The sequence below is a fragment of the Eptatretus burgeri genome, chromosome 12 (genome assembly GCF_056783735.1).
Source record: "Eptatretus burgeri isolate ZD-2024b chromosome 12, Ebu_testis_v1, whole genome shotgun sequence".
Lineage (NCBI taxonomy): Eukaryota > Metazoa > Chordata > Myxini > Myxiniformes > Myxinidae > Eptatretus > Eptatretus burgeri.
The window spans coordinates 65,563,280-65,590,313 of record NC_140972.1 but is presented as its reverse complement, the minus strand read 5'-3'; the positions used below and the strand labels follow the sequence as shown (position 1 = coordinate 65,590,313).

At 44.3% G+C, this 27,034-nt stretch overlaps 1 protein-coding gene and 1 long non-coding RNA gene across 2 annotated transcripts in view; one reads left to right on the top strand and one right to left on the bottom strand.

The window, feature by feature from the left end:
• The window catches only part of LOC147015786 (sodium-dependent phosphate transport protein 2B-like), a 69,242-nt gene that overhangs the window by 16,107 nt on the left and 26,101 nt on the right, over positions 1-27,034 (top strand). The window contains exons 2-7 of the mRNA XM_085848292.1: positions 8,913-9,107; positions 9,442-9,639; positions 12,527-12,655; positions 12,770-12,913; positions 22,625-22,736; positions 24,903-25,098. Of these exons, the coding sequence (XP_085704418.1) occupies positions 8,930-9,107; positions 9,442-9,639; positions 12,527-12,655; positions 12,770-12,913; positions 22,625-22,736; positions 24,903-25,098 (957 nt within the window). The 5' untranslated portion in view covers positions 8,913-8,929. The remainder of the gene's footprint in view (positions 1-8,912; positions 9,108-9,441; positions 9,640-12,526; positions 12,656-12,769; positions 12,914-22,624; positions 22,737-24,902; positions 25,099-27,034) is intronic.
• LOC147015787 (uncharacterized) lies at positions 19,117-24,892 on the bottom strand. Its single transcript, XR_015049858.1, has 3 exons — positions 24,181-24,892; positions 21,062-21,160; positions 19,117-20,062 (listed from the first exon to the last, which is right to left on the bottom strand). It is a non-coding gene; the product is annotated as an uncharacterized LOC147015787 (long non-coding RNA).

Below are 27,034 nucleotides of genomic sequence, written 5' to 3'. Positions count from 1 at the left end.
GGGAGTGCAACGGTTGTCAGGCCCGCAATGGAGGCGGGTGAGGAGAAAATAATTTGGGGGACGTGTTGGGCGAGAAGTGTAAAGGTGACGGAAAAAGTGACGGTGACCGAGAGGGAAAAACTAAATGAGGTGACCGAAACGTGTGAGACGAGACACGAGGTGACGACGGAAAGAAGAAAAGAAATAATAGTTGAGACAAGGGAGACAACAAGGGAAGAGACGGAAAGAATAGAGACGCGGGAGATGGGAACGATAGAGGAGAGACTACATGATGAATTGGACGGGGTTGAAGACGAACACACACACACAGAGTTAGTGGAGGACGATGAGGGTGAGTTTGCGGAGCATGTTGGGACCCGGTGCGAGCAGCTGGAGAGCCTCCTCCAGGAACGAGGGGAGGGAGTATTCCCCCTTGAGGCGACTCACGACCAGGTGGGTTCGGTCGTTGTTTGCGGGTTCGAGGGGAGGAGTGCTGCGAACGGGTGCACGCCGAGCTTGGGGGGTATAGAGGCCCCGGAACCCCTTGTGGGGACACGAATCCCCAGTGTGGTTGTCCCGGTGTGTGTGGTTACGAGTGTTGTCCCGGTGTGTGTGAGTGCGACCGCGTGTATGGGTGAAGCCCCGCGTGTGCCAGAAGCCCCGTGTGTGAGTGATGTGGTCGAAAGTGTGCCGGAGAGCGTGCTTCCCAGCACGCCATGTGTCAAAGGGGCCACGGGTGCAGGTGCACGGCCGTGTGTGAATGGAACCACGTGTGCAAGGGAAATGGCACGAGTGAGTGAGCGGAGAGAGACCGTGTGTGTGAGAGCGGTATGTAAGAGAGATGTCGGTCGGCATGCGTGAGCATGCAGCCGCGTCTCCCGGGCTGAGTGTTATGGAGTGGTGTCTGAGTGTTGTGACACGCAGGTGTGCGTGGATCGAATGGCGACGATGACGGCAACAGATGGACAAAAGCCGGGTAGCGGCCGTTGCAATGTTGGGGACCGTGCCGGGTTCACCCAGCGGCGAGCGCAAGGTCCGTGCTGTGCAACGCACGAGGCCGCCACGTGTGCGCTTGCGGGAGTGAAGCCCGGTCCGGAAACGAGCGCGGTGAATGTTGCCGATCCCGCAACGGACAAAGTTTAGGCAGGGAGACGGATTTGGACCGGACGGGTTCTCCACGCGGGCGTGTGTGTTAAGCTCCAACGGGCAGAGCACATGTGTTCGCGTGGGGAACCCCTCGAGACGTGAGGCTTGTGTTTTTTTTAATGCTCACGGTGACGTCATGGCTGTATGTGTGGTTGAAATCCGGCAGGAGGGGTTGAATCCCTGCCGGATGGTGCTGTCCGGAAGGACAAGGTACACATACAGCTGCCCTGACGTCACACCAAAGGTGCGCGGCTGTGAATTGCCGCGCTGGTGCGCAGCTTGCGAGTTTCCGCGCTGGTGCTGCGCGAGAAAAAATAGCAAGCCTCGCTTTCGGGTGAATAGGATTCCCTGGGCAAGGGGTGGAAGATCCCCTTGGCCGGGCACAGGATGGAACGAGTTAGGGGGATGGGTTAGCTTAGCTGGACCGGCTTCATGAGGCAGGGGTAAGTCCTCATGGGGCCTGTGGAATGGATTAGGTAGAGGGATATTAGTTGAGATTTAGGATGGGAAATGAAATTTGAGGATTTGAAGACAGTGATAGACAGTGAATGTGTAGTGGGGACGTAGCTTAACTACGTAGTGTTGAAAGGAACGTGCTATAGTGTAAGGGACGACGTGGGAGCACGAGGTAGTTAGGGGAAGTAGTCAGAAGGATGGCAGAGTTCAGCGGTGTGTGTGTTGAAGAGTTGGTGAGTTGTGTGGAGACATGTTGAGTGAGTGAGGCCAGCAGGTCTGTGTGTTTGGAGTGAATGTGGAATGCATGGTGCGATCAGTGATTGGGGGGAGGAGTGACTCCCGCCAAAGGGACCCCGGGGTCAGTGTAAAGTGAGTTAGTGGGTTAGTTAAATTGACAAAATGGAAGTCGTTTTGTTGTTGGTGGGAAAGTAGGCTCGATACCTGTTTGGATGGGTGCAAGAGCCCTGTTGATGGGCTGGGAGCGTGGCTGTGAAAGGTGAGTATCGCTGGGTGGGTACCCCGAGCACCGGGCTAGTCGGCAGTGGTAGGCCAAGGGCCCATGGGGGGCCGAGATAGCGTAATGGACACGGGTGCGCCCGCATGATGTGGGGGCCCGGGGCGGGGTTAGCCGCGTGGGCAGTGTTTTGGGCACGGGCACCCAGGGAAGGGGCCCGGGCACCAGCCTGCCACGTGAGCGTTTCAGGGGAGTCGCCATGGGGGGCGTTTAGGGAGCTGGTAGGCTCGGAGGCAGTGTAGTGCCCAGGGGTGCCATTGCTGGAGAATCGGCAGGGGGTAGTGCCTGCCAAGGGAGCCACGCGTCCCAGCCACGAAACCGTGCAAGGGCACGAAAGAAAATTGGGGGGCGAGGCCCGAAATTGTGAGGACACCAACACAGGCAACGGGAAGCTGGGTTGTTAGAACCAATAGATTAAGCGAGAGGCGCTTGTTGAAAGCTCCGGGGTAGTTTAAAGTTTAATGGTTAGGGTAGATTAGGAAGTGTACCCCTCGCACCATCCATCCCTTCGCTCTCCTTGTGGGCCGCTGGACCCACTTTGGGTTAAAGATCGCTGAACTTTGAGGAGGCCATCCTGAGGCTTCGTTGGGCCTTGACACAGGACGCCAGCTCTCCCTTATTCCCCTCCAGGAAGGGAACGTATGGGTTGGGAGTAGGCTAGGAGATGATAGGTTAGCCGAACAAAGACAGTAAAGGGGGTTAGGGGACGATTTATAGGGGGAAGTCAAAAAATTAAAACAACAACAAAAAAAAGTTGGGGCTAAATTGTTTTTTGACAAATTAAGGGAGTGGGTATGGACAGTGACCGGCAAAGGCGATAGGTGGGAGGGAGACAGGTAGGTAGGTCCGAGCCCACCTTCTGAGTGGCCAGCACCACCGCACTTCCTCCACCAACCTCCATCGCAAGGCAAGGTGCCGGCCAACTTCATCTGCTGGCTGTTGGTTTTGCTGCTAGGCCTGGGCCGGCCGGATCGTATGCAGCTGCTTTCTGCGGGGCCTGTGCCGGTTGGATCGTCCGCCGGCTGTGTTCGCCTGCAGCAGCCTTGTTCTGCAGGCTGTGTTGGCCTGCTACCTTTGCCATGCCATGCCCACTGTCCACATCATCAGTTTGCCCCCCGGTTCTGTTTTGATTTGCCCCCCACCTTGTTCATTGCCATGTGCACCAGGATCGTCGCACGTACTGCAGGGACTGCCCTGTAGGCAGCCGCACCACGGGACCACTTTGGCGGCCCGTGCAACGTTGTTTGCTGCGTCAGATCGTCGTGCGTACTGCAGGCACTGCCCTGTAGGCCGCCGCGCCAGGAGACTGCATTTGCACAGCCCATGCGCTTGTGTTCACTGCGCTCATTTCACGGGGGAGGCCTAGGACTGCGTGTGAGCAGCCGGCCACGTTCCCTGCCACCTGCATTGCTTGAGCCAGAGACTGCATGCGAGCAGCCTGGCTCCCTGCTAACTGCTTTCTCTTTGCAGAGTCCATTGATCCTGGGCCATGGTTTAGTGTAAAATTTGTAAGTTAAGGTTAAGTTGTGAATTGTAAATGTGTTTTGCGCTCCCCGGCATGTCTGTCTTAGCGCCGGCAATTTTATTTCAGTCGTCTGAGTGAGTGGGTTTGTTTAGTTAGTTACTCAGCCCTCAGGTTATTTATTTTGGGGACACGAATAACATGCATGTCGCACTCAGGGATCCGTAGGTAAAACGTACTAGGGGAGAACTACACATGATGGCATACGAGAATTTGACGACTCGGGACGAGTCTGTAAAAAGGGGAGGGGGTGGTGTTGCGGCTGTGGAAATTTGCAAACCACCATTCAGGACCCTCAGGTGAGATATCTTCATAGGTACATGTGTAGTTAGCCCAAACCCGTTGTATAGAGGGAATTTATGTGATTCATCCGGGCTGCGACGCTTTGAGTTAGCCATTTTTTCTGTTCTATCTTTGTTTTGAACCAACCACGTCTCAACCGCCATCACACAACAACCACGCCACCGCCACCATCTACGCTCCCACATCATCGCCATTCCCAAACGGCACCATAACCATCAAACCACCATCGAAACCCTCCACCACCTTCACCTCTCTCCTTCTATGGCCATTCCCGCACCACCTGTGAACACTGAACGTCGGGCTGTCTCGGGCCCGTTCGGCATTTGGTGCTGAGCGCACCGAGCCGCGAGCGCAAATGGCGGCCTTTCCGAGGGGAAAATTCGGATCACAAACACTACACGCCCGCTTCTCCTCTCTCCAATTAGCGAGCGCGGGGCGGCTTGGTCCCGCCTCCAGGCGCGTGTGTGTGTGAAGTCGATATATGCAAATTCGAGGATCAGGGGAGGTTCACGCCCCCATTTCCTCCGACCAATGGGCGAGCGTGGCTCTGCCCCCGAGGTCATTCTGATCCGAATATTTGCATATTGGCTGCTCCTGCCCACTTATAAAAAGGCGAGTGCAAGGCGAATTAAAGAGGGTGACAAGGTCGAGTCGGTCGGGTGAGGAGAGTGCGGAACTGAGAAGAGTTGCGGGAAGAGTTCAGTTCTGGAGTTGCCTGAAGAGAGTCGTCGAGAAGTGGCTGTCGGGGACGCGTTGCGTTGCGTTGGTGAAGTCGAGGCGAGTGCGCGCGGTGGAACTGCAGGCAAGGGAGCTCAGGTCCGAGGCGAGAAGGACGGCGGTCGGCGACGAGGTTACGGTGTGAGGGATCACTCGTCTCGTCGCGGGACCCAAGCCAGCCAGCCATTCCCTCCCCCAGGGCATCAACAATTCCCCCTTTCCCCCACGCTGAGATAGTGCAAAAGGGGGCCCCGTTCCCACCCCACCCCAAACGTCGTGCCAATGAAACCCACCAAGGAGCACGGAGTCGGGGCACAGCCGCGCGGCCACATTTGTGGGTAGGACCCCCCCCCCCCCGGTCTCGCGGACCTGGCCGCTCCTCTAGGTCCCGCGCACATTTGGCCTACAGGCCTGTCTGCCTCCTTGTCTATGAGGGTGGCTTCTTTCCTTTGCTTTTGTGTAAATGTGTGTTGGCGCCATCTGTGAAATAAAGCTGTATAAGTGTTGCTGTGTGTGCGCGTAGTCGGTATTAACTCTGCGTCGTTGTTGCTTTTATTGTTTTGGTTGCTTTATGTGCATTTTGACTGTATGGCTGTATATACGTGCTTTCCGTGTGCCGGGAAATAAATGTGCGTTGTGTGAACTGTTTTCCCGTTTCGCTTCGTCTTTTCTCGAATTGAATCTCCATCCTGCTTCACGTAAAGGGTTTGTAGTGGGTGCAAAACGCCCAGTAAATAATCTGAACCGTCGAGGTCGACGATAACACCACTCGGTTATCCCGATAGTATGGAACGGGCCGCCCAAGCGGCTCGTGTTCGGGGTCGACCTGCGGCGAGGTACGATCGCCCGGTTTACCATCCGCGTGGGTACTTAGGTAGGTCGAGTTTGGTGAACAACCCTATCCTACACAGGTGGCCGATTGGCACGATTGTGGTGAGGTCGAAAGGCTCACCCGTGACTGGCTCCGGGCGATAGTTCCCGGAGGGTCACGTCTGAATTGTCCGTCCGGTGGGCGACGTGCCGCGATCCGAGTTACGTGGCCGTCCGCACGCCGGCGGGCGCGAATTCGCAACAATATATATATATATATATATATATATATATATATATATATATATATATATATATATATATATATATATATATATATATATATATATATACTGCAATTATGAATGCCTTGAAAATAATTATTATTTTCACTAAATCTTTTTTACATTGCATATCCAACGTTTCTGATTTATTTATTTGAATTATTTGGTCTAGTTTAACTTTCAAAAAAAATTTTTTGTTTGTTTTTTACAAAGATTCCAAAATGATTGGCTATGTGTATGTACGAGCTAAGTTTACACTTTTTCCCTTACAAGAGTGAGGATCATGGAAGAGAAATGTTGAATTGACAGAGTGGGTATAGCAGGACAACAATTGGGGACAACTGGCAAGGGAATAACCAAACAGGAAAAGAAGAGAGACAGAGGAGGGGAGGAAACATGGAAACTTGTATGTAAGGTTAAGTTACGATGGATTAATGGGGGTAATAAAGATCACGGGTCGGGATGGAGGATGATATGAGGTGGCAGTGCACTGCCTGATTGAAGCCCTGGAGGAAAGAGTGTGAAAGATGGCCTCTGGAAGGTGGTTCTATAGATGGGAGAAATAAGGAACAAAGGAGTTGAAGTGTGCAGTCAGCTTGGAGTTTGGAAATTTAACAAGGAGGTGGTTATTGGACGAATGCGTTTATCCTGGAGTTGTTGGTTGTGTGTTATGGAGTTGTTGGGGAAGGTTGAAGGGCTATGAGAACAGAGTGGGCTATACCTACGGGGAAGGGGTAAAACAATAAACACCTCTGCCTGCGAGGCCTCTGATTTGCCTGTAATTTGAGAGCAACATACCTGTGTTTCAGCCTCATAAGGAAAGATTACAATAATGTTGAGAGACTTAGATTGCACATAATCCAGGAGAGGTAGATGTAATGCTGGGGTGCCAGGCCCAGAGAGGAGTGCAGTTCTCTATTTAGTTCGTTATGGACAAAGTCGGTAATCTTTATCCTGATGAAGCAGCACTTATATGGAAGGAAGGAAGAAAGTCCTCATAGACTGTGAGTAGCTGTGATTTTCCAAGAAAGGGCTTGGATCAATGGATGATGCCCAGTCTGTGGCTGGCTTGTGGGGCCAGCTTTGCTATGTGGTTGGCCCAGGTGAGGCCATGGCTGAAGGTTAGGTATGGAAGTTCAAGAGACCGGACCTCTTCCAGGGGCTATTCATGAATATAGATAGGTAAGTTAGCTTTCCGATCCTTGTGGAATGACAGAGCGAGACTGAGATTTTCCAAGATTGAAGGACATGTTTCATTGATCAGACCAGTATCTAATCAATTCCAGATCAGCAGAGAGTGGCATGCCTGCAGTCTGCCTGATAGTGGGATAGGAGAAAGTAAGACACAATGTGGAGTCATTTGTGAAAAGGTAAAGAGGATTTTTCCATGTCTGGATCGGTTCAGGTCCAGATCCGACCTATCAGTAGGATACAAAACCTAAACTGTTCATCCTGATGGTGGTATGTGCTCTGACGAGTGCCGTTGTAGTTGTGTCTTATATTTCTTGTGGGATTGAGAAAAATGTCAAAGGATGTTATGATGGTAATCCGTAAAAGGATTGTTGTTGTTGGTGATGGTGGTGGTTGTGTTGTTAGGGTTGTTGTTATTTAGCTCAGGACAGTTCTCTGGAGCACAGGCCCATGGCATGAAGACAGCATTTTCAATTTGTGATATCCGAAGCACAATCAAGATGTACAGAGAGTATAACATCATCCGTAATTGACAAACCCACGACTTGGAAGAGCCAAAAAGCTGTCTAACAAGGATGAGCAATACCTGGAGATAGTGGCCTGGTACCTGGTTGCACAAAGCAATCTTAAGGAAAGATTTTAGGATTAACTTAAATATTTCCTCAAGTTTCCCCTTCAAGACATCCTTAATTTGAGGATCGCTGCAATTTCGAATATTCTTTAAGTTTTTCCTTAAAAACTTCATGAAACTCAGGGAAGAACCCCGTCCTCAAACACCAACCTTTGAGTTTCCAAATGGCGATCTTCATGGAAACCCTTATCTAAAACATGTATTATTGCACTAAGGAATAGCTATAATTATACTAAGGCTCATTGATTCCCTCGGAGCATTTCCAAAACAATATGTTTTAAATAATTTATTTATAAACTCCATCGATGATCGAACTGACAATGCCACTCGTGATATCTGGGTCGATGAGAAGGTGTGTTCTGATGCAGGTTCTGTAGGTGCAGGTGAACTTTAGTTGTTAGTCCGTGCTGCTAATGTAGTAGTACTTTCATGGTGCAAACATTTATTACTTCGTGCTCAGATTATTTAGATACCAATTTATTTGACACCGACAATGACCCCATGAAAAATAGTCAGCTGCTTTCATGTCATCCTTCTGCCTGTGACTCTGCCTGTCATCCTTCCGAGGTTGGCAAAATGAGTGCCAGCTTGCTGGTATCCTATGTCGAGGTGGTAACCCGTCCAGGGTTGTGCTCAATAGCCAAGGAGTCTACATAGGCAGCACCAACGCTCTGCACAGAGAATGGTCCCAATGGATGGATTCTTTCCAAGATTTATTGGTCCAAACTTCATGTTACAGCAAAAGACGGGTCCAAAACATTCAGCTGGAATAACTAACATCTTCTTCTTCCAACAGAAGGGAGAGGGGGGAGAGAGTGAGGGGTGGGAGGAGAGAGGGTGGAGAAGACAGAAGGCTTCCTACCAAATCCCCATGCAAAGTTGAAAGATGGCAAAAAGTTCCACCAGGAATGACCCAATATCAAATTTTGAGTTAAAAAATTGTTTTGACCCCTGTGACCCTCAGTCCCCACCCTCTGGGGGCATGATCCGGGGATGAAATCCAAAAATCGTTACATATTTCATGCGCCCATAATGCTGATTGCATATACCGTTTCATTTCAAAATCATTAAAAATGTGCTCGTAAATGCATTTTTGGGGGATTTCACCTTTCGACCCTGTTCCAGGGGGCAGGGCCAAAAGTGGATACTACTCTTGCACCTTCTCGCCATGTGGTTATCATAACTGCGAAGTTTGGTGAATTTCTGCCCAACTGTTTAGGAGGAGACAGCGTGACAGATGGATCCGATTACAATATCCCTCTGTATTTTTCTTTCAAAAAGTGTGGGGATAACTATTGAGATACATCTGTCAACTGAACTCACTTAATACGATCTAATAAGTATAATACTATTTTGCAGGTGACTTTAATTGTGTCATGGCCAATGACAATGTTGGCTTTGTCCTTGAAGATGAGAATCAAACTCTGCCTTCGAACGACATTGTTTTCAAGGAGATTCCATCCTCACAGATAACCCTTGGAGGCAATAACAATGAAATTTCTGAAAACTTTGATCCCTCGGGTATGCCTGGGATTCCTGACAAAAAGTGGTCGGGTAGGTTCATTTTCTCCACCATATTGTCCAGGATATCAATTAAACTACACCAGACAAAAGTTGAGCTGGCAAAACATGAGTTTTAGTTGTTTTAAAAAAAAAATGTATACACCTTATTATTGGTGCTTCTCAAAGACGTTAGATTGAGGAACTTCTCCATCATGGAATTTCCTGGTTCTACGGTTGCAGCTCTTGCTTCTCCTGTAAATATTGGATCCTGAGATATGACTGGGGGTAAACTAATTAGGCAATGTATATTTTTAAAATTCAAAAGATAATTATTGAAATGCATCTGGCAGCTAAACTATCTCATGAATATCATGTTATTTTGCAGGTGACTTTAATTGTGTCCTGGCAAATAACAATGTCAGTTTTGACCTCGATGAGAATAAAGCTCTGCCTTTCAACGAGATGGTCATCAAGGAGGTGACGACCTCACAAATAGCAATTAGAGGCGATGACGATAAATCTTCTGAAGATGTTGATCCTTGGCTCATGCCTGTGATCAATGACACTGGGAAGAAGTGGTCTGGTAGGTTCATTCTGCACCATATTGTCCATGATTCCAGTTAACCTTCATTAGTCAGGAGTTAAGCTGGCAAAACATCAGTTTTAATAGAATGTATGTACTGTGTATAATTGTGTACAGTGGCCTGCAAAAATATTCACCCCTCCCCCCCCCCTTTCCAAAGTTTTCACATTCTGTTGCCACCTGAATGAAGCTTATTTCATGATGTTTTCAAATCAAACTTAATATAGAGTTTTCACAAACTACTTCCAAGTGATAAAGCTTTAAAAAGCAGATATAATATGAATAAGTTTGATTAACAGAGAAAATCAGATGATTCTCAGTTGAATAAGTTTTCAAACCCTTCTCCTAATTAACCTGAAATCACTTCAGGAGCAAATTATTTGTTTGAAAGGTTACAAAACAATTGTAATGGGTTTCACCTGTAATGCAATCAGTGGTTTAACTTAAACAATTAAACTCCTCCACTTATCTGTTAATTTAAATGGTGGGGTTGCTGAACCCAGCTCGTTCTCTAATGAATGCAAGCCCAAGGTATGTGTCAACGAGTGTTTTTTCGGCTATCAAAACTGAAAAAAAACACTCGTTAACACCTACCTTGGGCTTGCATTCATTAGAGGTCAGCCATCAATGGAATGGATCTCTGTCAGACAATGTCTGGGACTTCTGAGTAACTGTACAATGAACACAGAAAACAATGTAACGGTTGATACGAAACTTGTATTTTGAATAAACGGATACAGTCACCTATTCATGTAACATCAAATTTATATCATATAACAATTGATTATAATCATTAATTTCTATGCATTTACCAATGTCCATCCACAAATCCAGTAACCCATGCATACTGGCCATATCAGCTGGCTTTTTAACTGTCATTATCTGAAGAGTGCTTTAGGTGCAACTCACTTGGTCAACCAACAATGCAAACATGAAGACCAAGGAGATTTCCAAAGAAGTCAGACATAAAGTGGTGGAGAAGCATCGTTCAGGAGAGGGTTTTAAGATTTCAATGTCACTCATTATCCCTTTGAGTACGAGGAATCCATCATTAAGAAGTGGAAGACGTATCATACCACCCCGACTCGACCCAGATCAGGTCTCAGTGGCCAGGCAGGCAGGAAACTGGTTCGGGATGTCACTGTAAATCCAACATTGACTTTTAAGGATCTGCAAGGCTCTATATCTGAGATGGGGGTCAGTGTTCTTCAATTAATAATATCTCGTTCCCTTCCCAAAGCTGGCCTCAATGGACAGGAGGCAATAAAGAAGCCATTACTGAAGAAGAATGGCACTCTTTGACGTTGCGGCGTTGACAGATATGCCTCCGCCCATATTTTTACATTATACATGTGTACTTACACAAAGTTTCATTTAAATCCCTGAATCCAGATATTTAAAAAAATTAAACAATTCTAGCTGCCAGACCATGTGTGCAATCAGGTCGAAATTTAAAACACATCTTCCCCATCACTCCTCGGTCATAATTTTGAAGTTTCACATCAATCAATGAAGCGGTTCAAGCCAAATATTTTTTTAAAAGAGATTTTCATTCAATCCAATATGGCTGCCAGACCATGTGACCTATTAATTATTATGAACAGCCTGCTATCCCCAAGCCTTGGGGAACATGTGGGTGAAGTTCCCCTCAATCTGTCAAGCCCTTCTGGAGAAGAAGATTTTAAAATGTTTATTCTTCAGAAAAATCATAGCTGCCAAACTATGTGACCTATGACATCATAAGTGGAGAACTTTTGGTTCCTCATGGATAGGTGAGCATGCCTGTAAAGTTTCGCCTCAATCTGTTCAGGTGTTTCGGAGAACAAGATTTTTGAAGGTTTTTATGTTGAAAAAAATATATGGCTGCAAAACCATGTGACCGATGACGTCAATTTTTTGAACAATTACAATTTAGCCTTAGATGACCCTCAATTTTTCATACTAATCGGATAAAGCATTTGATGTATGCAATGATGACGTCATTACAAAGCCACCTTTGACATCAACAAAAAAATAATCACACTTGTTTCCCATGCGGAGTACTTCACATGTGCCAAGCTTCAATTTTTTTCCATGGAGCAGCTTCGGAGATACAGAGGTCCAATTTTTTTCCTTTTTTTCCAACATGGCTGTCACACCATATGACCTATGACATCATAATTATCATTAAAACATTATACATGGGTAGTTGCACCTGTGGTGAAAATTTTTGTTTCAATCGGATAAGCGGTTGCAGATAAAACAGAGAAAATTAGCACAGACGTCCTGACTTGAACAAAATTGAACATTTATGGCGAGACTTGAAGACTGCAGTCCATCGATGATCCCCATCAAACTTGGCAGAACTAGAGCAATATGCATGTGAAGAATGGACAAAGATTTCACCATCTCACTGTGCAAAGCTGGTGGACACCGAACCAAAAATACTCATCGCACTCATTTCTGCAAAAGGTGTTTCCACCAAGTACTGACCTAAGGGGCTGAATACTTTTAGAATCATGACATGCCCCCACATTCAATCTATATAATATATTAAACACACAGAAGTATACACTCATGGTGCTTCTCAAAGACCATGAGGTGTACTCATGGTTCCTTTTCAAATGACATTGCAACTAATCACACAGTGGTGGACGCCTCATGGTGCTTCTCAAATACTTTAGATTCAGCAACTACCCAATCCTGGAAGTTCCTGGTTCTACAGTTTTAACTTTTGCCTCTCCCCTCTCCTATACAACTGCAACTTGCCTCTCCCATATATATTGGATTCTAAGAGGTGTGACTGGGAGTAAACTAATTAGATAATGTATATTTTTTTGAAATGGTGGTCACATTGATGGAACAGACACATTTTCACTTTTACTATTGTTGTGTGCATTTGTTTTAGAACTGACTGCTTTGCAGAAAGTCAAACGAGTAATGGTGGCAATCATCAAGTTTATATTACTTCTTGGCTTCCTTTATTTTTTTGTCTGTTCCCTGGACATTCTCAGCTCTGCATTTCAACTTGTGGGAGGTAAAAAGAAATCAAAATGTATCAAGAGGTTATTACTATCTTAATGTTTGAATTGCATTGAGTTGTACTCATGGTTCCTTTTCAAATGATGTTGCAACTTTCTTTCTTTCTCAGGAAAGGTGGCTGGAGACATATTCAGCAATAGTTCCGTATTGGGAAATCCTGTAGCAGGTTTTGTCATCGGTATCTTGGTGACTGTTTTGGTACAGAGCTCCAGCACTTCAACATCGATCGTTGTCAGCATGGTATCCTCTGGAAGTATGTTTGAAGTTGAATGAATATTGGATGGCTTTTTTTTTGTATATGAAGTTGAGACTCGTGGAAGAGCTACACTAAAGAACGGACCAGACCTTAACAGAACAAGGAGAACATAATGGAATTAAGGGGAATTAAGGAAAGGACAGGAGAAGGCAGAAACACCAAAAAGGAAGTGCTACATGACAGACAGGCCACCAACCTGAAATGTGAGAGTAAAAGGGCCAGAAACTGAGCTTCATCATGAGATTCTTTCGAGTGCCTTGGTTTCCATTGTCTCAAGAAGTACAAGGCAGGAGCAGCAATCCAAGGGGAGAGCAGTACTCAAGTGAACAAAAGATGAAGGCCTTTAAGCTGATAAAGGTTCAGATATTCCAAAGAAAGAGTTTAAATGATGGAGGATATCAGTGGCTGACTTTGGAGGCCAACTTGGATAGATGGTTTGCCCAAGAAAGATAATGGCGGATGGTGAAGCCCAAAAGTTTGAGTGATTGAATCTATACTCAAGGTTTGTTAAGGAAGTATAGTAGATGGGAGTGTTCACCAGACAGTCCTTTCAGAGGGACAAAGTGTGTGTGTGTGTGTGTGTGTGTGTGTGTGTGTGTGTGTGTGTGTGTGTGTGTGTGTGTGTGTGTGTGTGTGTGTGTGTGTGTGTGTGTGTGTGTGTGTGTGTGTGTGTGGAGGGGATTTGTCAGGGTTGAACAACATATTCCAGGTGTTGGACCAGCTCTTGATTCTATCAAGGTCGGCAGAGAAGGAAGAGGCTTCTGCCTGCCTATCTGACAGCTGAGAGATGATACTGCAGAGGGTGGGGTCATAAGCAAAAAGATAAAGAGGATTTTACAGAGTATCAGAAAGATCATTGATGAAGATGAAGAACAAGACTGGGCACGACTGCCTTGTGGCACTCCAGCCTCGACAGGGAGAGGAGATAAGAGGATCTTATTAAGAATCACAAGCTGATTTATGAGTGGGGATAGTCAGTTATGCCATAAGAGGAGGTGACCTTAAAAGCGATAGGCAGAAAGTGAGAGAGCAATGCAGGGAAACACACTAGGTCGAATGTTTGAGATATGTCCAGAAAGATGACCCCGATCTCATGTCTGAGATTGTGGACCTCCATCTATTCTTAGAAATGTGGCATGTCCAGAATGGCGTGTACAGATCAGAATCCGAACTGATGGTCTGAGATTACTCATTGCCATTGGAGAAAATGAAGGATTTAGCTTGGCTGTGATGTGCACACTGTTGGGATGACACCTTTCAGGTCTTGCTTCTACAACCTTTGCCTTTGCATAGAGGTATTTGGTGCCTCAAAATTGCAGCTCTATTAGTATCTATCATTCGAACAGTCATTGATGAATTATCTAGTGTACTTTCAAAATCATGTTGCAATGGCTAAATTTAATCGAGCTAAAAGTTACTTTGGTTAAAATATGTTTTTTGTCTCTTAGTATCTTCACTGTTAATCTCAGTAAGTAATCATAATTACTTGGCCAATAATAACACTGAAAGGATTTTAGTGGGAGTCATCTGTGTATTACAGGGTCTCGACCAGCTGAAATCACATCCTCCTGATTCCTGACTGATGTAAGAAATATGGCGGTTGTGATTTGTAATCATAAATTCAAAAAAGGGGTCATATAATGTAAAAAGGTTTCAATTTTTTTTGTAAAATAAAGGGGTGCAACCCATTAAAAATAACGCTGCAAAATATTATATACAGCCGTGCAATTATAATGTAATTTAACCCTCAATGTGATTTGCATAAAACTTACCATGAATATGAAATCGACAAACTCTCAAGTAGCTCGGTGGCCGGTGTCCGTGATCTGTTCCCAGGATCCGTATGAAAGGTCACTGGGCCTCAGGCCGGCCTCACCGATGGGATCCCATCCGTTTCCAGGATCCCAGGGCTCTGAACTTATAAACACATTGCATTACTGTAGTGTCGAATAAACATTTAGAAGTTAAATCTTTAAAAAAAAACTTATTTCCGAAGCTTTTCAGGTATAGTTTAAGAAAATAATGTGGAAAAATCACATCAGTGGTACCTAAATGTTACAAGCTGTCCTCCAGGTCAATGTTTATCTTTGACCTTTACCCATCACAACCAGCCTGGATGACACTTTATTTTGTGATTTTTTTTTTTTTTTTTTTACCAAGTTGTGACCTGTTTTGCAAAATTAGATGTACGTGCACGATACTGATTTTGAAACTATGTATGACGGTCATAAATCCATTAATTGTAGAGCTACAGAGCTAAATTTAGTATCAAAATCACTTGATTAATGAGGCCTATGTTAATCATCAATACATATATCAATACTATCAGGGTGGTTGATGGGAAAATATAAAATAGGCCAAAATATAGCAAAATCTTGTTTTGGTTTCATAACCGAAAGTGTATGATAGTTTATCAAACTTTGTTATATGCAGGACCTGGGAAATACTGACAATGTTGGATCGCCGAAATAGGTGACCCTTATTGTCAGTAATTCTGTCTGTTTGTTTGGATGTTTGTTCGTTTGTCATCAGCATAATTGGTAGTAAACGTGGGTGGATTTTGACCAAACTCGGGTGGTAGGTACATCTTATGACCTAGTGCTTTGGAAATTGTGATGGTTGCTTGGGACGCTTTGGTTCCCGATCAACAACCGAAAAACCTTCAAAATCGGTACCGTTCACGTGAAATCAATTCCGAAAGCCATTATCCCACGTAGGGTTATGAAATTTGGCACGAATGATCTACAGGTGATGCTCTATCAAATATATTCCGGTTTTTGTGATATATGGAATACTTTACCCGCAGCGCCCCCTACAATTAGGGTATGCGCGAAAATTGGCGAAAATTGAAGGCCCCCTCGCGACCAGGTGAGTGCATCGATACGAATGAAGCTTTGCAGGTTCATGGTACTCAATGAGTACGACAACTTTGCCTCAGGACATATTGACCGATTTCGCTTAGGTCAGGGGTCAAAGGTCAATTAGTGCAAAAATCGATAATATGCGAGAGCTGGGGGTGCCTTCGCGCCAAATGCTACTCCTCCTAGGGTTATGGTCGGATGGTCATGAAAATTCACATTAATCATCTGGAATACATTGTGCACAAACGATTGAGCCGGATTTTCGATTTAGATCTTTGTTCATCCACAGTACCCCCTCGAACTTTGGGGATTTCCGATTTCAAACCGCATTTTCGGTACTTTTCATTCTAATAGATACCGAGTAGTTATCAGGAGATGGAACTGGAGGAGATTTGATATACATAATCTTTAAGTGATTCCCTATCCGCTATATGACATCCATTTTGCTCTATATCTTATAGTTTCCATGCTCGGCGACCCATCGCCGCCTACCGGCTTGTATCAAAACTTTCCCAGTTCATTTAGAAACAAAATGATCCAAACTAGTTGTGTAAATAATGTAACATCGTTTATGAATAAACTCAAGATAATGTTAACCCCATATTTGGGGTATGGCTGTCAGAAAGCGACCAATTGCTGTCATTTGTTAACAATGAGCTGACATTGAAATCCTTCAATGGGAACTGACATTATGACTCATGTTTCCATTAATAGTCACCAGTGAATTCATTAAATGCAAAACAGAATAGGACATGCCTTGCCCATCCTTGCCTAATCATCATCTGAGGAGTTCCTTTCTTGATGGCGTATTACTTGTAGATAGGCTATGGCGTTCCTACACAATTAGACATTTTCTTCCACACACGAGAGACACCTGAACTGGAGAATTAGTCTGATTCCTCATCATCCATCCCGGTGAATGGGTTTCGGCAGACGTCATGATCACAGATGCATGCACCTGTGGACTTTAACCGCTCGGATCTGCAGGTAGTACATCTTGCAGTTGCACAGTTTTTACATTTACATGACACAATGTCCATCAATTCTTGCGGTAGGGGTGTCATCTATCATAAACTGTGGGTGCAATTCACCACTGGTAAGATCCTTATACCATCCATTGTCAATGGGGGGAGGGTGATCAGGAAAAGGATTGTTCGGCAAATTTCAAATCTGGCTCTGGTAGTGGGAATGTTTGGTGTGCTGGGTAATATAAGATATCCCTGGTTTGGAGGAAGTTTTTCTCGATCTTTGGCGTTTTCCTGAAACAGTATGTAATGCACATCATTGATTGTTGCAGCATTCGTGTTTGGCAAGTCGACTCTGCAAATGAACCCCTCCACGCGTTTCTCTGTGGCCTCAGAGAGAGATCCATGTCCAAGATTGTTCAATAGAGTGGCATGCTTCTGGAATGTCCTCCATGTGGACGTTTTGCCATTCCCATTCAGTTGACTGACAGCGTCACATCCTTTTAAGGCATGATATCCCGGGATGTTACTTCGGTGAGTTTGAATTAACTGGATGGCATGGACAGCAATAAAGGCGTCGCTGTAGTGCAGCGTCTGTTCTCATCCATATGTCCTGACTCAGTTGTGCTGCCAAGTGAACCAAGAGCACCAATACATGTGTCTCTGCATGAGATGATGAGACGTTCGAACCCTGCTTGATAAGCTGCCTCCGCATGTACAGTAGTATAATGCATGTGTCAGCCTCTTCTTGAGTTGATTAAAGACGATGGACATCAGATCCTTGGGATGATTCTGCAGTAGTTTCATCAGCAAAGTCTCCAGATGTGATTAACTCACAATTTTGCAAAGTGTCCTTTGCTTTGATCAAAATTTGCGCACTCAGAAATTCACTCAGATTCGATTTGTTGTCTGGGAGGTCGATGAATTGTTTCCAGCCGCGGGTCAAGGAACGTCTCTGCTATCAATCTTACGGCATATAGATCTGCTTTGACATGCTCGTTTTGCCCGGGTACCAGATTTGATTGACTCTTTCCTGTGTCTATCAAAGAGAACATCCATCCTTGAGCATCATTCATGGAAACGACTGAATGCATCAGAAAGATCCCCAAATGTCTTTGATCCTCTTGGTTTTCCAATCACTTGTCACAAGGCTTGACCATCAATAATGGTGCAAGTTTTCAGTTCTGTAGTCGGAAGGGTCTCAACGCTCACATCTTCCTTTCAGATCTTTCCAAGTGCAGCCTTGTTGGTGGATCGCACATTTCCAGCTGTGCCTGCTCAGGAGAGTGGGACCGGTGACAGTTCATGACACAAAAGCTTTTAGAGATCGATCTCACGTCCGGCATCTTCGGCCACCATAAGCCGCTGAAGGAGTACTTTGTCCACTTTAGCTGTTTTGTCCCTTTGTGTTGGATCTTTTTTGTTCTCGACAGTGAACATTGTTTTAAGTTTGATATAAACATTGTCAGCATTTTCGATGTATGTAACAAAGTTTTATAAAGTCCTGTACACTTTCAGTCATGAACCCAAAATAAGATTTTGCTATATTTTGGCCTATTTTGTATTTTCCTGTCAACCACAGCTACAGTATTGATGTATGTATTGATTATTTACATAGGCCTCATTAATCAAGTGATTTTGATACAAAATTTAGCTATGTAGCACTATAATTCATGGATTTATGGTCGATCATGCATATTTTCAAAATCAGTATAACGCACATTCATCTAATTTTGCAAAACAGGTCGCAACTTGGTGAAAAAAATAATAATCACGATATAACGTGTCAACCAGGCTGGTTGTGATGGGTAAATGTCAAAGATAAACCCTGGCAGTCTGGCCTGGAGGATAGCTTGTAACATTTAGGTACCACCGATGTGATTTTGGCGCTCTTTTGAGATTATTCTCCCAGACTAGTACAAGATATCAATTATTTTCTAAATCTTTGACGATTTATTTTTGGTTAGGGGGGTTTTTGGAGGGAATCTTTTAAAAGATAATAATTTACTCCCCAATTCAAGTATGCTCTGAGGCAATGAAGAGTCAACCACAATGTGTGGAAACCTTAGGGGTTACCATCATATTGTTACGAATTCGTGCCCGCCGGCGTGCGATCGGCCGCGTACCTCTAATCGCAACCGTGTCGCCCACCGGTCGGACAATTCAGTCGTGACTTTCTGGAACCATGCCAGAAACCAGTCACAGGTGATCTTTTAACCTCACCACAGCCCAGTCCGTATTCTACCCGCGCGAAATAGGGTCACTCGCCGAATATCGATATACCTAAGTACTCGCGCGGGTAACCTACCGAGGGGCCGTACCTCAGCGCAGGTCGGCTTGGGACATGAACCGCTTAAGTGGTCCTTTCCGTTCTACAGCGATAACTGAGCGGGTATTATCGCCAACCTCGCCGGATCCGATTCTATTTAACGGGTATTTCAAAACCCAACTAATTATTCCACGATGCAAGATGGCATTTCCAATAGGGGAAAGAGGACGCAACGAACGGGATACATTCGAACCAACCACTTTTATTACAAGCACACGTATATACAGCCAAGGCAGTCATGCAATATTCAGGCAAGAAGCAAAAGCAATACAACCGAATATGATTATTATTTACAGTCACTTACTCAGTTCTAACTTGTCGGACACGGCGCCACCAACATTCACTCAAAAGCAAAGGAATGGCCACCCCCAAAGACGGGAGTGGCAGACAGGGTCCGTGGACCTTTATAACGCAGGACCTGGAGGACCGAACAGGTCCCACGAGACCGTGGCAGGTTACCTGCCCCCCCCCGGTGATCGGTGAGTCGCGTCGCCCTGTCCCCACGGCAGCTAGCGTGGCCGTGCCTGATCCCGGGCCTCTCGCGTGGCTGGCGAGCTCCCTCCGGCGCTCCTCACACGGACGCGCAGGTTCGCGCCACCCAACCGGCAGAGCTGCGCCTCCAGTCCGCGTCTCCGGTGCGTTGCCCAGACTTTCTACCATCCCACGCCTCCAACGAACAGGTCACTCCACAGGACCAAGAGCGCATGAACCACAGGACCAAGAGCCAGGAGAGCGATGAACCACCAGACGGCGAAACCACCAAAGACCACAAAAGACTTAACGACCACCACACGAAAGACAAGACCTCGCGTCTCGTGCGGCCTTATATAACTCGGGGCTCCGCCCTTTGCCCCTCCACGTTTTTGGCTCCACCCTCCTTCGAGCCTTTTCGAGAAGTTTCTCGCAAAGGGGCGTTTCTCAACTCCGACCGCCTCACTCCTCGTATCCACCAATCGCGAGCGAGCCGCCTCGCCCTTCTTGTCACACCAGCCTTGGAGAAAAAAAGGCGGGAGAAACCCACACACACCATTGGAGGTTTATTTTCCTCGTACTTTTACGCCCACGTTCTCGGACCCCTTTTGAACGCGGAAAGGGTCGTAGCGTGGTCTGTGGAGGATGGCGTTTGCAAGCTGGTGTAGTGGCGAAGATGGTTAAATGGTGGTGGTGTTGTTGTGGCGATCATAGCGTGGTTGGCATTGTGGCGTAGTTGGTGGTGGTTGTGTTGTTGGCGTTGTGGTTTGTTGTAATGGTGGGCGAGATATGTCGGTTCAAAATAACGATAGAGAAAGAAAACCACTATCTCAAAGGGTCACAGCCCGGTGAACATGAAGAAATCCCTCTAAACAACGGTGGGGAAACCTATCTGAACACTCACTTACCGGGATAACTGATCTAAGGAACCTTTATGGTGTTCTGCGCATTTCCACAGCCGTAACAATATGTAAATCACACCAAGCAGGGAGAGCAGATTATCCTCTCCCTGAAGATCACTATTAGCCTGTCCACCACGCAGTGAGAGATGGGGTTTTGCAATCACTTGTGTGTGTGTGTGTGTGTGTGTGTGTGTGTGTGTGTGTGTGTGTGTGTGTGTGTGTGTGTGTGTCTGTGTGTGTCTGCCTGTGTGTCTGCCTGCCTGTGTGTGTGCCTGTCTCTGTGTGTGTCTGCCTGTGTGTGTGTCTGTGTCTGCCTATCTGCATGCGTGTGTATGCACGTGCATGTGTGCATGTGCATATCCGTCCAGGCCGCAACTTTGTTACCATTTTAGCTTTTATCGTCAAATTTTCAACAAAGCTTTATTATGAGAATATGGAGAAGACAAATTAAGAATTTGGTCAAAAGGTCAAAGGTACCGTTTAGCATACATAATAATAATAATAATAATAATAATAATAATAATAATATGAAGAAGTCCAAATACAAAGTGACGGGCTTTGCATTTTTCGATGCTTTCTAGTTCATTCCAGAGTTTATGAGCTTGGTTTTTACTCACAGCCATCTTGGTTTTCAGAAGATTAGAATCCAAATCCTTCTGCTGGTTTTCCAAACAAAACCTCTGGGATGTCAGTCCAATGTCTTCACCACTGGACCACTTCATTGCCCATACATGTTAAACACAACCATGAACCATATTTTATAAACATACACATACAATATCAAGCATGATGGTTCACCTAAAGCAGATACTTTTCTTACTTTAGATGCTCTGCAAGTTTCAGTCAAACATAGCAGTTGATCATTCACTGTATATTGTTATTTAAAGTAATATACACTCAAAATGAAAAACAAAAAACAACATTTTTAGTACTTTTAGTGAGAAATCAACTTTTGCACCTCTGCTTGACCATGGGACATTCAAGCGATGTAGTACGGTATGAAGAGGTTTAATTAACACTTTGTAAACGACCTTTGCCTCTGCATAGAGTTATGGTTATACTTTCAATTCAATGAATATATTATGGGACTATCTATTTAATATGTGCACAGAATATGGGAGATTTTTACCTCCCCCATGTTTCCTTATGTTTTCGTTTTTATTTGTTTATTTTTTTTTAATACAAAATCTTGGCTTCCAGAAGAGCGAGGTGACAGAGCACAAAAAGAAAGCGTCCTGACATTGGGGCAGAATGTGGTCTCAGTTGGATACAACAAGCAAGGGAATGAATGAACAGGAAAAGAGAGAGAGAGGAAGAGAGGAAACAGTAACATGAGAGTTAGAGGATTAGTTCATATAGAGTTACTGGGGGGGGGGGTAGAAAAGATCATGGGTAGAGAGATGGGGGATGACCTGAGATGGTGATGGACCACCAACCTGAAGCCCTGGAACAAAGAGTGGCTTTGAACAGCCTCAGGAAGACAGTTCCACAAACAGGAGAAAAGAGGAATAAAACTGATGTGCAGTCGGCCTGTATTTGGTAGGTTAACCAGGAGGAGGTTACTGGAAGAACAAGTGCATCATGGAGGATCTGGAGAGGGTCGAAGGGTCGACATAGTAGAGAATGCAAAAGCAGAGGGAAGGCTCCAGACCTGACACTTTCCTTCCCTCCCCTTCCTCCTACACCTCTATCCAACCTTCTTTCACTTATCTTTCCATAACCCTGCACTCCTTCCATTTTCGTAGCCTCCCCTCTGATCTTTACTTTCGCAATGTTAATTTTCTCAGGTTCATCTTCTTCTTTTGCAGATGTAATAAATAGGTGACCCTTATAGTTTCCAATTGGCTGAAAGAAAACTGAACAATAAATAATCTCAGCTCACCGGATACACGACATCATAATAAAAGGAAATTAATTATATACTTCATATGCATTACCAAGTAATGACTAAAGGTCATTACCTTTAGGATAGTATTAACCCTACAAGTGCTACACTTGTTTTGCCTTCAGGATCATAGGCATTCCACTTTTGCCTGTGACCTATTTCCCATGCCTGGTGTCTTGCAACCTGCGAGCTAATTGTTGTCTTGTGTTTTGGTATTAAGTGAGATGCACAAAGTGAATACTTTAATGTGTGCATGGCTTTGCCTCAAATGTTTTTTTTGTTTTTTTTGTGGCAGTGCTTCATGTGAAAACAGCCATTCCAATAATCATGGGCACGAACGTGGGCACCTCCATAACCAGCACACTCGTAGCCATCATCCAATCAGGAGACAGGAATGTCTTCAGAAGGTAAAGTAAATAAAGCATTTTAGTTTTTACCTCTGCTACCAAAGGTGGAAGAGGTTATGTTTTCACCCCTGTTTGTCTGTCCATCTGTTTGTTTGTTTGTTTGTTTGTTAGTGAGTGGGATATTTCAAAAAGTTATCGGCAGATTCAGACGAAAGTTGGTGGACAGGTTGGCTGCTTGACAAGGACGAATTGATTAAATTTTGGGTAATGTCCTGATGCAGATCCGGCTTATCAGTGGGATAAAAAAACCTATAAACTATTCAGCCTGGCGGAGGTATGTGCTCTACCTAGTGTCGTTGAAGTTCGTCTCTCCCCGAAGGGGATGCGAGACTATTGTAATGCCTATGTCTGTCTGTATGTGTGTGTGCCCGTGTCTATATATATATATATATATATATATATATATATATATATATATATATATATATATATATATATATATATATATATATATATATATATACTCTGCAACTGCTTATCTGATCAAACCAAAACTTTAAACATACAAGGGACTCCCCATGGAGAATATTTTATTGCTAACACTGACATTATAGGTTGCATGGTATGGCAGCCATATTGGAGTAAAGGAAGACATTTGGACAAAATTGAAACTTGGCATGTCATCAACTCCCCGTGCAGTATATAGGGTGATCACGATGACGTCATCATTGAAGTGGTATTCCAGCCATAATTGGTTGAATTGAAATTCTTATCCGAAAAAATCTGAAACTTCATATATCTGGTCTACGACCCGATGTGAGTGAAGAATGAAATGCATGACGTGCATAACCCATGCCAATAAACTAACAGGGTGCACGGATGATATGGGTATATGAGCCATAATAACAGTTGGCCATAGTAGTAGTAGTAGCATGTTCAGTTAACGATGGTATTTTTGTTGAGAATGAATGCGTGGGGTGTGTCTATGTGCTCTATTAGTGTCATTCTAGTTATACATTGTTTTTGAAATTAATGTCATTGTTTTCATATTTTTGGTTTACTTTTTATATTTGATATGAGGTAAACCCAAAGTATGGAAATTGATAAAAATGTGAAAAAAATGGTCTTGCTATGTATGAAGTTGATGCAATTTTTTTGAAAGCTTTAATCCCTTTTCTGCAGCATACAAAAAAGGGAAGAAAGAGCTTCCCTGTCTTCGCTTTTCTCTCAAATGCTCCCACAATCCCCTCAATCCTATTTATTAAAACCATAAACTACACGATCGTTTGGTGCTTTTATTCTTGCTGATGTGAGCTTGGGACATCTCGTATTGTAAAAATTGAAACCACCCACAATTTGATCATAATAAATTTGCACGTGGCTGCTGGTTTGCAATATTTCTGGGAGTGTACCAGTCTCACTCATGATATATAGTGTCTGCCCAAACGCCCTGTAGTTTTGCGCAAAATGTTGTAATTTGTTCAGGGTGTCGGTAATAACTGACCTCCTCTTCCTGGAGAGACCATGGGATCTTTGACGTCCACCGAAGACCAGTGCTGGCAGATGGGTCTTCCTGATTAACGAACGTCCTTACGATGGACGGCGCACATCTTGATGCCTTGCCCTGTGAGAGAAACGCTGGAGTGACAGTTTATATCTCGTTCGAGATTATATCCCAGACGAGACAGTTCAAAGGCAAATGCACATTTCTGTACCTCGACAAAGCCATCCTGGTAGCCCTCCTCAACTTAATGACATTGGCTGATGTATGTACGAGTCATATACATGTGAGCTGTATTTGTACCTTTTTTCCTCACATGCGTTTGAGAGTGCTTGCATGTTTAAATATGATGTAAAGACAGGGAAATAGAAACAGAGTAAAAGTCAACAGCTTCGATTAAAAACTCCATTTTGGTTACACCTCAAATCCCTGATTCTAATGTCCCAGACTCTGTTACAGAGCGTCAATGCTGCCAAAGCTTTTTCTTGGCAAGGGTTATACCTCTCGGCCATCCTGCCAGCCCACACCACAACTCATTATACAATTAATTTGTGACCTTATTATTCTATCTTCTGGAGAAACGACAATGTAAGCCTGATGATAAAAAGGACTAGAAAGGAAAGAGTCTTCAGGCGATCAATCTAAAGCTCAAAAGGACGAGTTCAGTTTCATCATGGATGAAACAGAGTTGGCTCTAAAGCATTTGTATGTTTGCTTCTCCACAGGGCTTTTGCGGGTGCCACCGTACTCGACTGCTTCAACTGGCTCACTGTTTTGGTACTACTACCTATTGAGGCAATCTGTGGGTACCTCTTTCATCTCTCCAATGCTGTGGTCACTTCATTCCATCTTCAATCTGGTGGAGACGCTCCAGAATTCCTTAAAGTTATTACAGAACCACTCACCAAGAACATTATCCAGGCATGTCCACAAATTTCCACTATATGCAGCTTAATTGGCAACCAAAACAACTTTGGATTTATTGAGTGCTGAAGCAATCTGAAAGATTTCTTTAAGGGTCTTATTTAAAGGAAAGTGCGTTTGAGTTTTTTTTTTTTTTGCACCAGATGCTGTTTCAGCACTTTCCTCAGTGAGGTCCTTTTGTTGACTTTAAAATTGTAAACCTTGGGTATGTTTTCATCTTTATTTCACAATCAAAAGGTATCACAACCGAATTAAGACACAGGCAAAGATCATTTGGCCCATCATTCCACCACACATCCTGGCAGTCCTACTGACTGCAGTTAGTGCTGCATATGACCCCATTATGGGAATTTGGCCAGCACTAAAGCAATCGATGGCTTACTTTTTTTTAGATCCTCGTGGAGGATCTCTAAGTCTTACTCACGTTGTTGTTCTTCATCTTCTTCTTGTGGACTTTTTTGTTTCACAGCCTACAGTTTTCATCGAAACTTCCTGAAACTTGGCATATATATATATATATATATATATATATATATATATATATATATATATATATATATATATGTAAAACTACCCTGTGCAGACAGTAACCATCTCCGATTTTGAAAATTCCTCCTAGAAAAAAAATGTTATGAAGTCAAAATATCTCCGCTAATGGGAATCGCCTAAAAAATTCTCAACTAGGCAAGCTTTTTGAATTCTGTTTGTGGGAATCGAACAGGGCATTAGCAGAGATGAATTACCGCACATATGATACATCACTATGACGTTATATGAATTTTTATGACATAATTCCTATTTTTTGACATTTTTTGTTTCACAACCCAGAGTTTTCATCGGATCTTCGTGAAACTTGCCATGTATATGCAGAAAACCCACGCGCAAGCAGTAATTATCTCCGATTTTGGAAATTCTTCCTAGAAAAAAAGTTGCCGTCATAATATCACCGCTAATGGAAATCGCCTATACCATTATCTTCAAAACTAGGCAAGCTGTTTGAATTTTGTTTGCAGGAATCAAGGTGGGCATTAGCACAGATAATTTATCGCAAACCTGATACATCACAATGACGTCATATTCGTGTTTATGACGTCATCATGAAGAGGACGAGGATCTTAGCTCATTTGAGCTTGTTATTAATATACCTCGGGAAGAGGGGGGAGGGAAGGGTTGGAGTTTCAATACCTGAAACCGAAATACAGACACAGGAAAGCCAGCGCTATTAAAGGAGATGATGCAGTTTGATGCAGTGCCCCCAACTTGCATGGGACTGGAACTGCAATTTTTTATTAAGCCTGATTCCATTGAGGATCAAAGCCAGACTATAAAAATGTAGCTGCTGAATGCTATTCAACCAACAGAGGTGAACGCTATTCAGCTAAAGGTAGCTTGTTTATCATACTAAAATACATAATTTGGTGTCTCTCTGTCTGTCTGTTTGTCTGTCTGTCTGCATTACATTCAGTCATTACTTAATCCAATCTCAACCAAACTTGGCAGGGGGGTTAGGGATCACACGCCGGATGTTGTAGCGACTTAATTTGCCCCCTTTCCTCCTCCCAAGCGGTTTTTCCACCTTGGATGAACTCCATGTTAAGGTGTATAAATAGCTTATCGTGGCGTTTCGTGGGGCACAAAAAAATATTTTAACCAAAAAATATTCAGTCAAGTCTGTCCAACGCATGATTACCTTTTTAAATAGCTTCCACTGTTGTATAACATGCCTGGTGGTGGCTTAATGGTTAAGGTGGCTGGCTTAAGATCTTCCTATCTTGAGTTTAAGCCTCTGTCAAACCATTCAAATAACACCAGGTGGGTTGACAAAATGACTTCCTGGGGTAATAAGTCATTCAAGTATCCTGCATTGGAGTAGCGACCTGTCCAGGATTCTATTCCTTAGCCAAATGAAACTACCTCGGCTACCCTGTGTACC